At 38.4% G+C, this 11851-nt stretch overlaps 1 protein-coding gene across 7 annotated transcripts in view; it reads right to left on the bottom strand.

Annotated features, from left to right (window-relative positions):
- LOC131059757 (D-aminoacyl-tRNA deacylase) overlaps positions 1–3132 on the bottom strand; it is a 220881-nt gene extending 217749 nt beyond the window's left edge. For 3 of the 7 annotated variants that reach the window (XM_057992796.2, XM_057992792.2, XM_057992798.2), the window contains exon 1: positions 2778–3130. In XM_057992796.2, coding sequence (XP_057848779.2) covers positions 2778–3068 — 291 coding nt within the window. In that variant the 5' untranslated portion in view covers positions 3069–3130. Of the gene's footprint in view, positions 1–2777 lie in introns of all 7 variants that reach the window. The other 4 variants (XM_057992795.2, XM_057992797.2, XM_057992794.2 and 1 more) reach the window with 4 other exon arrangements.
- Between the last annotated feature and the right edge of the window lie 8719 nt (positions 3133–11851).

Consider the following 11851-nt stretch of genomic DNA (forward strand, 5'->3'; position numbering starts at 1 on the left):
AATTGAAGTCTCTGCCTGAACCAAATCTCTGTTCTCTAATGATATTAAATCATGTTGGCAGTCCAAGTCCATCCTGAGAGAAGACATAGAATGAGCCCCCTCATCACAGAAAATTACATAATTTCTCCAAATAAATTCAACATTTAAACACCTGATTCCCTCACCCATTTCTGCAAACAAATAGTGTAAGATCCAAAAAAGAGTTGGGAGGAGTAATTCACCTTCTTATGTCCCAACTTATTACAAAAGACATGCCAAAAGGGCATACCTTATTAGTTAAATATTGAATTCAAGGACCCTTTGAGAAAGAAATCCTAATGGTGTGAGAAAGAAATCCTGATGATATGAGAAATGGGCTTAGAAATGTCACCCATGACACAAACTTTCACAAATCTTCTTTGAGAATCAACCTGATCTGTATTTATTTTGACAAAATATCCAACCTTTTCAACCAGCCATTTAATCAGAAACTAATCTCCCATCGCCTAAGGGAGGTTATATAAACATATAGGAACTGTGGTGATAACAGCATTCACAAGATCAAAGAAGGGGATCCAGGGACTTAAAAAAATTCCCACCTTGCCAGAAAAACGAAGGAAATTGTTCCACACAGAGTCTCGATCCTCAACAGTCTGAAACTGAACCAGGAAAAAGCCTTTATTGAACAAAGATAAAGACGGCTTTGCAATGTTACTCCAATCAGACTTCTTCCACTGAGCAAATCCTCATCTGAGATTCTTTTTCCCATGCATCTGCACACAAGAGATCTATTGCTTATATCCGCCTTAATTGAATCAATGCATTCATCGAAAAGGAGGTCCAAAATTTCTTCAGACATACTGATTATCAAGTCACCAACGGTTAGAGAATCCAAATGCATGACTTTCAGCCTCTGAACACCAAAACAGACCTTGTCCTAGGAGGCCGGTTTTGTTAATTTTCTAAATTTGCAGGAAAGGATTAATTCACGTCCTGGACTGTGAAAAATTCCTTCTTTCAAACAGGGGAAAAGATTGCCACTTCAACAATCTGCGGCTTACAGAAATCATTGCATGTGTGAGAGAGATTTGAGGAATTTCTGCAACCTTTGTATATCAGAACCTCTCCAGCTATTTCCCTCTGCTGGTAGCAGACTTAGGTTTCTTGCCTAAAGGACCCAAAAATGGTTTCACAGAGCCAGTCCCGGAATTCACCCTTTCACTGATCTGCAACCATCACCATCGCTCTCCTTTGGCTTTTCCTCTCATTCTGCAGCAACTTCTTCAGCGACATCCTCTCCTCCTCCACCCTTTGCTTGCCATTTCCTTCCCACGTCTACTACTCAATCCTTTTAATATGTTGTAACATTATGTAATACAATTCTTATTGGCAATATTATTTTCTGTGTAAATGAATTTGCATTATCTTGTACCCACTTTGCTCTCTAAAATTCACTTCTAAACAAATTATGTAACTTTAGTGCATTGTCTGGTGCTATGCACTAGGATCCAGATCATGTTGTTTGCTTCAAAGTTACAATGATATCAAAACAGATTTCTTGCTCCTAAGATATGATAAAAAGCCACCCAATACCTTAATAGTTAATCAAGAATGGGCATACCACGCATCCATGACATAGTGCCATGGAGGAGTAATCACCATGATGATAACTCGGGTTCAAACCTCGCTAGGCATATTAAATTAGATTAGTGTTTAAGTTAGTATCTATTTATGCTCAGTTAGTATCTATTAGTGTTTAAGTTAGTATCGTTTACCCTAAGGGACCCAACCTTCATCCCTGCAAAAACCATCAATTCTAGCTTTAACATACATAGCCAAATTCCTTTAAAAATATTCCATTTCTCTAAGTAAGGTGGAACTTGGAAGATTATCTTCATAAACGGGTCACCTTGCACATTGTCTTTCCAAGGAAAGTCTTTAGCACTCAATCTTGTCTTCCCTTTGTAACTTTCTAGAAGGATGATAATGACAAGTTTTAAAATCCTTCAGGCCTATGCAAATTTAGAAAGGAAATTGATTCTAAAGTCTTTACACTGCATAATAAATTCTCCAAAATTAAGTGATTGCCTTGGTTTTCAGTTTAATGTATTAATTTATAGCTGCAAATGGTTTGTAATGGTTTGTACAGTTGAGTCGGTTATAAGTGAATAAGTTAATAAAAAAAATGGGTTCTGTAAACTCCTTATTATTTGCATAACTCTAGCTCACAGTTTTTATGTTTTAAATTTTATTTGACTATAAACTCAATTTTTTTCAAATGAAGTGTGTTGACGATCAAATTAGTATAAGTATTTGAATTGCATTCAAATGGGATGGACTCAAACAGTATAAGCACGGGACTTCCAAAGAGGAATCCCGGGTTTAAATCCATGGGAAACATAATAAATTATGACATTGGGTGAAATATCAAAGCCAGTGTATACCCCAAGGTGTGAGAGAAACCCATCTGCCTGTGGCAACTAATCCCAAGAACACCCACCTCACGGGAAGAATTTACCATGGTAGTAAAAGGGTATAAGCTTCCATACTGAAGCCCCACATTCAGATGTTTGGAGATATGATAAATGTTGTAATTGCCAAATGATTCAATGATAAGCGTTGAAATTGGGTAAAATACCATATTCTAACTTGGTTGCGATATTCATTTATCAGTGGTCGTGGTTAATCCCAAAATAAATAAGGAGTAATTTGAGATTTAGAAACAACAATTAAGTAAAATGTCTAGAATGCTGAGAGTAGAAAGCTAACTTCCTCCTTTTTAAATCAAACATGAGCACCTGCAAGAGAGGGCCAGGGCGCCATTCAGAAGACATTTGGAGAAGAGCTGAAGCGGGTCCTATGGAAGCTGGATCGCATGTTGTTGCTACCACCAGTGTCACCATTTTTCTATCAATCCACCTCAGTTGAGAACGAGTCCGGGAAAAATCTCTCACGTAGGCTTGTGTGTCTACTTTCAATGAACTGGAAATGAAATGCTTGGTGTACACGCTATGCGTAACGTTTAAAAATGGTACCTTAAGAAATTGTAGGAGGGGGTGAATGTCTTTCAAAGCTGCCCCTTTGCGCATTGTATCCAACGGTTTCAATTTCCAGATTCTTGTGGAGCCAGTGGTTTCTTTCCCAACGTCTACCAAAATTAAGTATTAAACCATTAGCATGGGAATATATTAAATTAGGTATAGGTATATTTGGAGGGGGAATTTTTATTTTTTATTTTTTTATTGATCAAAATTTAATTATATGAAAGATTAGCAGTTCATAAAAGGAGAAGTGCAAAAAGGAAATAGAAGGAAGATGTAAAGCAACTACTTAAGAAGGATAAGAGTCAACTATCTAATTAGTCAAGACAATGAAGTCTAAATAGTTACATATGAAAATTAAAGATTTTTTTAAGCTATTATGAATATCTATCTTTCCCTTCATGAAAGTGTAGAAGTTGGTATTTGATTTCAATCAAGTTTTTGTTGTACTTGACATCCTTCTTCAAATAAAAATATAAAGAGAAAAATTGTAACATAACGTCATAGTAAAATTGTAGCATTTCTGATGTTCTGCAAAAAGGATTAGAAAATCTGTTTGATGGCAACACACACAAGAGCACAAGAAACAAACGTTAGTGTTAGCAACAAAAGATTATCCTAAACAGGCATATCAAGAGAGATATTAAGCATGAAATAGAAAGCATATAAACATAGAATAAAATAGCTAATCAAGATGCTCATAGTTGCTCCTCCCTTGTTCCTCTCCTCTCCAAGTCCCAAATGAGTGTAGCTCACAGCTTTTAGCACTAGCCATGGATGTCATATGGAGATTCAAGATAGTTGAATATGATAAGCAAATGCTATGCAAGTGTAGATAGTGATGCTATGAGAAAGCTCTATGCTAATGCCAGTATAACAACAATACTCTAATGCTTCCTTTTCTTTTGCTTGAGGAGAAGGGTTCTATTTATAGAAGAAATGGGGAAATGAAGGGTTAAGATTGAATGGTTTAATCAAGGGCCAAGTTTGAAAGTTGGGGATCCATGTGCACAATTGGCACCAATAAAATGGTGACAAGTGTCAACATAGGATTGGATTGAGAGAAGAGGTTGGAAGCATTAAAGGCGTGAGAAGACCTCATGGTTATCTAGAGGCTAAGGGTCAAGTCCGAATTAAGATTACCCACTGGATTAAGAGTTAATCCAAGGATAAACCTTTGTGCAAATGTTTAAGAGATAATCATGGTCAAAGCATTAATGGCCTGATGAGACCTTTGGGTTGGGTAGAGGTTGAGTCAAAACAAATGTTTTAACCATGTGGGAGGGTTTGAGGTAACCATTATTGGAGACTTTAGGGATTAAGTGGTTGAAGGTTGAAAGCCTTCAATAGTTATCAAAGACTTTGAGCCATTTAGTGGTTGAAGGTTGAAAGCCTTCAATGGTTATCAAAGACTTTGAGGGTTTGAGAAGTGACTTCCTTTTTGCTTAGGAATGTGACAAAGTTTAGAGAAGGGGTTAGGTTATTTAGAAGTGATTAGAAAATTCTAGAAGGGGTTTAAGCATGCAAGTGGATTTTGTAGGAAAATGCAAGTGGGAGAAATTTTGGTATTTTCAATTAAAATAAAATCATTTATTTCAATTAAATGGTGTAATTTGCATTTGGATAAATATTCAAATAAATATTAATTTATTTAAATGAGAAAAAGGAAGATAAAGCATTAAAATGCTTGAAAACTTTGAGGGAAACCATTAAAGGCTTGAAGACTTTAAGGGAAGCAATTAAAGTCTTAAGAAGACTATAGAAGGAAGCCATCAAGTTTGAAAACTTTAAAGCCATCAAGTTTTGAAGACTTTAAGGAAACCATTAAAGGTTTCAAGTGGGTGAGGATAAATAGGATTTTAAATAAATAATTTATTTAAAATAGTTGTGCAACTTGCTTTTGTAGGAAAATACAAGTGGGTGGAGGATAAAGGTGATTTAAATAAATTATTTATTTAAAATAATTGTGCAACTTGCTTTTGTAGGAAAATACAAGTGGGTAGAGGATAAAGGTGATTTAAATAAATGTTAATTTATTTAAATGTGAGAGGTGGGATTTTGGGGGTTTTAAATAAATATTAATTTATTTAAATGTGAGAGAAGATTTAATTAAACAAATATGATTTATTTATTTAATTAATGGTCTGAATTTGGTTAAGCGAATTAAATCAAATAAATTGAATAATTTATTTAATTAATAGGAGAAGAGGGTTAAGATGAATTAATTAAATATTAATTTAATTCATTCATTAATTGATAGTTAAATAATCAAATAAATACTAAGTATTCATTTAATTAAGTGGACAGATTTATGTGACTACATTTGCCCCTCTTTGAGACGGTGTGGTTTATCGCGTCGTTTCAAAGAAAGAAAAATAGGTGTGAAGAAATGCCCCATAAAATATAAATTTAATGGGTGGTATGCCCCCTCGAGAGATGGGCCGAATTTTTTTTGAAAAATCGGGCGATCTCTCGAAAAAGAATGAAAAGTGGAGGGGAGGTAGAATAGAAGAAATTAGAACTAATGATAAAAGAATGGGAGAAAATGGAGTGAATATGAAGAAACAACAAGCCAGTGGGTACCCTGAGGTCATGCAAGAGATACATAGCAGATGTAGTGTGGGGTTTGGATTGATGCTATACAATTGATCAAAATTGGTTGGACAATCTGGTGCAATCGGTTTAATTGCCCCGGTCAAGTCAAAGCGTGACAGTTGATGTCAGTTGGTCGCTTGGACATGATAAAGTCTGAGTAAGTGAATCAAAGTGACCTAATGTGACTTAGACAATTGATGTAATTGCCCGATGAAATCAAGATATATGAAGCAAAACACTCGTTGAGACTTAGACAATTGATGTAATTGTCCATTGGATTGTGTTTGATTGGTTGATCAATTGATAGTGTGTGCGTGGGATGGATGATTGTGGTGAATCATAGCAGCCCCGTTGAGACTAGGTCATTATGATAAATGCCTGATGTAGTATAGGATTACCATGATCGATTACCTGTTGAGACCCGAAGATACTTGATCAGAGTATCTGTTGATAGTCTGGGTGTGCATGAGTTGATGTACCTATGCAGATAGAGTAACTTTCTTGACTTATTGGATGACTTAGGATAGGAAACACAATCCCTCCTATTTAGAGATGGATGGTGATGAACGTGGCTTGATTAGGTTGATTGGGACACAATGTAGGGTATGTGATGGTGATTATCGAGATGGGGAGGGTGGGGGGGGGGGGTTCAATGTTAGATAGAAGAAATGGATGACCTATTACATTCCTATGGAAGAAGAGGAAAATAGAGTATCCATTGTCATTACTATGTATGAATGATATGCAGCTATTTATGAATGTATGGATGGATGGAATGCAATGGAATGCAATATATACAGATGAGATGGAATGATGATCCATGGTGCTTTATTTTTCATCATTGAGCTTTAAAATGTTGTAAGAAAATACAAGCAACTTGACATAAAGATTCAAGATGACTAGAGTATTTCTTACATGGATTTGATATAGCAAGTTAATACAAGCAACTTGATATAATGGATCAAGTTGACCTGAGTATTGCTTGTGGAACAGACAAGGATTATCTCCTTTCATGCATGACTTGGATCGTCTTCCTTGATCTTAGGTTGATCATATCCTAAGACAAGTGCATACCGTAATAAGAGATAAACCTTTATCCAGTTTGGATGAGGTAGGAGGAACCAAAGAAAGAGCATTGTACCTGCAAACAAACAGTATATACATAAAGAATAAAGAATATGGATCCTTGGTAATGGTTCATGCTCATATGGTCGAGGTATACGCTGTAGTCAGCAAGCCGTAGTGATCTATGACTATATTTTTGCCTATGATCACATAGCTTAGTGAACTTCCCACGTAGACACCATTCATACATGCCCCAAAACTTTATCGGAAATAATGCGCAAACGATACAAAACAATGCTGCAAGATCCTCATACAGATAAACGAACGATTGTACTCACAAATCAACCAAGTATTTGATAGCTTAACATAATTTTCTTGTCAAAGAAAATGTCACTTTTGTCTTTGTTTTGGTAAGGAAGGATGCATCCTTGTTGAAGACAGTTTGATTGGTAAATGGTCATTGTGTGAGTAGTTTGTCAATGTTTATTTTGGTATCTGCATGGATGGGTATGTACAAGGTGTTGTCATGTTTTTGTGTGATTTTTCAATGGTTTTGTCGATGTTTTTGGATTTTGAATTGTTTTGAATGTTTTTGGTATTTTTGCGAGATATTTTTGAATATTTTTGGATTTTTGATGATTGTTTGAATGAAGAACTTAATGAATCATAAGACAATGTAGAATCCACTTCCATCAATAGGTTAAAGGCATTGCCCCCAGTTTTAGACATGACTATGAAAAAGTGGGATGCAAGATGTATGGAGTACTATCATAATTGCAAAGGAATAAAAAGTCATGGTTGATAGATGGATGGATGTATGTATGAAGTAGATGTGATCGCAACAAGTCTGAAAGACAATGGAGCCATAGCCTTTACGAGTGGCACCTGTTTGCCAGGTTTTCACCATCGTACTTACCCAAGGTGCCACCGGAGTGGTTGTTCACCGTTTGGATGCATGATTTTTCTTTACTTTTTTTGAATGTTTTTGTATTTTCTTCAGGACATTTTTCTGAATGTTTTTGGTATTTTCTGGTATGTAAGGGAGCCTGATGCTCTGTACAGCTTAGGTATAAAACCGTTTGAGGTGCATGCTGTTGATTGGATCTGCAAGCGGTTCTCCTTCTAATGTAGCCAACTGATATGCCCCGAACCCGAACACAACAGTGACAACATATGGGCCCAGCCAGTTTGATTCAAACTTGCCATGATGTTCTCGGTTTGGTTGGTTGCGAGGATTCTCTCATAGAACAAGATCACCTACCTCAAATGTACGAGGTCTAACTTGGTGATTGTAGCTTCTGCTCATGCGCTGCTGATAGGCTTTGAGATGGTTGTATGCAGCTTGTCGCTTCTCATCAAGTAACTCTAAGTCCTGAAGACGTGAGACTCTGTAAGCTTCATCATCTATCAGATTATGCAAGGAAACCCGTAATGATGGTATCTCGAGCTCAATAGGCAAGATAGCTTCTGCACCATAGACCAATGAATAAGGAGTTGCACCTGTAGGGGTTCGAATGCTAGTTTGATATGTCCATAGTGCCGGATTTAGTTGAACATGTCAATCACGGCCGGCATCATTGACTGTCTTTTTGAGGATTCTTAATATGTTTTTATTGGATGCTTCGGCCTGACCATTGCCTTGTGGGTAATAGGGGGTGGAAAAGCGGTGTTGGATATGAAATTTCTCACAAAGTTCACGGACATCCTGATTTTTGAAAGGGAGACCGTTATCTGTGATGATGGACATGGGCACACCATACCGGCAGATGATGTAGTTGAGGATGAATGAGGCGATCTGCTTGCCGGTGACTTAGGTAAGTGGAACAGCTTCGATCCACTTTGTGAAATATTCGGTGGCGGTAATAATGAATTTATGGCCATTAGATGAAGATGGATGAATCTTACCCACAAGGTCAAGGCCCCATTGAAAAAAAGGCCATGGTGTCGTGATTGGTTGCAGTTCCTGAGCTGGTGCATGTATTAGGTCACCATGAACTTGACATTTCTTGCATTTTCTGACAAAGTAGTAGGAATCCTTTTCCATAGATGGCCAATAATATCCAGCTCGCATGAATTTCTTGGTTAGTGACGGACCACTTGAATGAGTCCCGCAAATTCCTTCATGTACCTCTTCCAAAGCCTTTGTTATCTCACCTTGTTCCAGACATTGAAGGAGAGTACCATCAAGACCGCGTCGGTATAGGGTTTCGGCAATAATGGTATATCGAGCAGTTTGGCGAATGAAGGTTTTTCGTTGGTTATTCGATTGGTTGGGAGGAAGGGTATGATCGCGAAGATAGGTGTAGAACTCACCGTACCATGGGGATTTAGGACCGACAAGGTGACATATCATCTCGGATTCAGGGATATCATAAGCGCGGATCCAAAGTTGTTCGACCAAGAACTCATAATGTGTTGAATTCTGTGGAAGATCTAGGAGAGATGCGATGGTAGCCATAGCGTCAGCAGCTCGATTCTGATCTCTTGGTATCTGCTCAAAAGTGATAGTAGTAAATGATGTCTTTAGAGTGTCCACCATTTGCTTATATGGCATGAGTTTATCATCTTTGGTCTGATATTCATCAGTTGCTTGTCGAATGACCAGTTGTGAGTCACCATATACTTGTAGTTCTTGTAATTTCCATTGTACGGCTAGCCTAAGTCCTGTGATCAAGGCCTCATACTCTGCTATGTTGTTTGTGCATGGAAATGCGAGCCTGTAAGACTTCGGGATACTATCACCTTGGGGTGTGATAAACAGAATGCCTGCCCCCGAGCCATGCCTAGTGTATGAGCCATCAAAGTAGAGTTTCCATGGTTGTGTTGTTGTGATCATGAATATCTCTTCATCTGGAAAATTGGAAATAAGAGGATGATCGCCTGTGAGGGGTGCATCGGCCAATTGATCTGCAATAACTTGACCTTTGATAGCTTTACGGTCCACGTACTCGATGTCAAATTCACTTAGAATCATCACCCATTTGGCCAAGCGACCTATCAAGGTTGCTTTGCTGAGTAAATACTTGAGTGGATCAATCTTTGCAATGAGTTGTACCTTATGTGTCAACAAATAGTGCCTCAATTTAGTAGCTGTTAAGATTACTGCTAGGCAAGCTCGCTCAATAGGCGTGTAATTGAGTTCATAGCCCACTACTGTGCGAGAGATGTAGTAAACAACACACTCTTTTCCTTCTGCATTATGTTGTGCCAGTAGTACACCCAATGTTGTACTTGTTGCTGAGATATAGAGAAACAACGGTCTACTTGGATCTGGTGGCATCAACAATGGTGGATTCATGAGATAGTCTTTAAGCGTCTGAAATGCTTGTTGGCATCGAGCAACCCACTGAAAGCGGATATTCTTGTGTAGCAGGTGTGTGAATGGGTGACACTTATCAGCCAATTGTGCAATGAATCTTCGGATGGATTGAAGTCGCCCTTGTAATGTCCTTAGCTAACTGATATTCTTTGGAGGTGGCATGTCCATGATTTCCTTAACCTTTGCTGGATCAACCTCAATGCCTTTGCTTGAGACAATGTATCCTAAAAGTTTCCCGGAGGTTACTCCAAAGACACATTTCTTTGGGTTGAGCCGAACATGGTATTGTTCCAGTCTATCAAAGATTTTATCTAAGATGGGGAGATGCCCTTCTCTTGTGAGTGATTTTGCTAGTAAGTCATCAACATAATCTTCCATCATAGTATGCATCATCTCATGGAAGATGGTGGTCATTGCTCTTTGATAGGTTGCTCCTGCATTTTTGAGACCGAAGGGCATTACATTCCAGCAATATGTGCCCCATGGACATGTGAAGGTTGTCTTATGTTGATCTTCTGGTGCGATCTTTATCTGATTGTATCCTGAAAAGCCATCCATGAGTGAAAGCATGGCATGTCCCGCTGTTAGATCCACTATGATGTCGATATTTGGTAGGGGGAAGTCATCCTTAGGACAGGCCTTATTTAGATCTCTGAAGTCAGTACAAATGTGGATGCCCCCTTTTGGTTTGCCAATAGGCACAATATTGGAGATCCATTCTGCATAATCAATTGGTCTAATGAAACCAACATCTAGGAGTTTCTTGAGTTCTGTTTTGACTAGCACTGCAATCTGAGGATGCATCTTACGAAGCTTCTGCTTGATAGGTTTGGCTCCTTCTGCTATGGTGAGGTGATGCATGACTAAATCAGGATCAAGCCCAGGTATGTCTGCATATGACCATGCAAAGTTGATCTGACGCTTCTGGAAGAACTCTATAAATTTAGGTTGTTCCTCTGGAGTGAGAAGAGATGCCAGATGTATGAGATGAGGATTTTCAGGAGTCCCCACATTGTATTCTTTGGTTTCCTCGATGAGAATCATTGATCATTCCTATTGTGTACTATCAGGGAGAATGTCAAACCCTTCATCCTCAGGTGCCTCGGAGAGGTTTTCACCATTGGATATGCTCTTTCTTTTTACTTTCGTCGGATCAAACAGTGCCACAGTGTGGTTTTCACTGGAAGATCCATGTTTTAGTGTTATATTTTTGCAGCTGAAAGGTTTGGCATCCACCCCGAAGTATGCTGCACTATTAAGTTCAATGGCGAACCCAGCTTTGTGATCCCCGCTTGGTAGGTTATCCCTTAATTCCAAAAAGTCAATGATAGCCTCATCATTTTGGAAGAAGTCAAGACATGGGGGATTTGGTTGGTTCCATTCGATGAGTTCAGGGTGGATAATGGGCATTACTTCATCGATTAGGTTAAGTGTGTTAGATGTATCAGTGAGGGTTAAGACATTATGGTGAAGGTCGTTAATGGTACTCTCCCTGTCAGAATCAGGCATAGGATGAAACGTAGGGTCTGTGGAAGACGTTTCCAGCTCAGGAACCCAAGTGGTCTTTATCTGTGCTTCTCCGTAAACAGGGATATCTTTGCGTGGTGGAGGTGGTGATGTGTCTTCCTCATCTGAAATGTTAAGTTGTACAGAATCAAATTCCCACTCATGTGAGTCAGTCTCTGAATCACTTTCCAGCATCCGATTACTATACCATACTGGGATGTCCTTTGAGTTAAATACCGCAGGTGTGATTGGTTGATGTACCTTTGTAGTGATCGGTGCTGCAGGAAGATTGATGGGGATCAAGGAATCTAGTACGGGGAGTATCGGTAATATTGACTCAGTTGCT

This window comes from Cryptomeria japonica, chromosome 3, assembly GCF_030272615.1.
Source record: "Cryptomeria japonica chromosome 3, Sugi_1.0, whole genome shotgun sequence".
NCBI classification, from domain to species: Eukaryota; Viridiplantae; Streptophyta; class Pinopsida; order Cupressales; family Cupressaceae; genus Cryptomeria; species Cryptomeria japonica.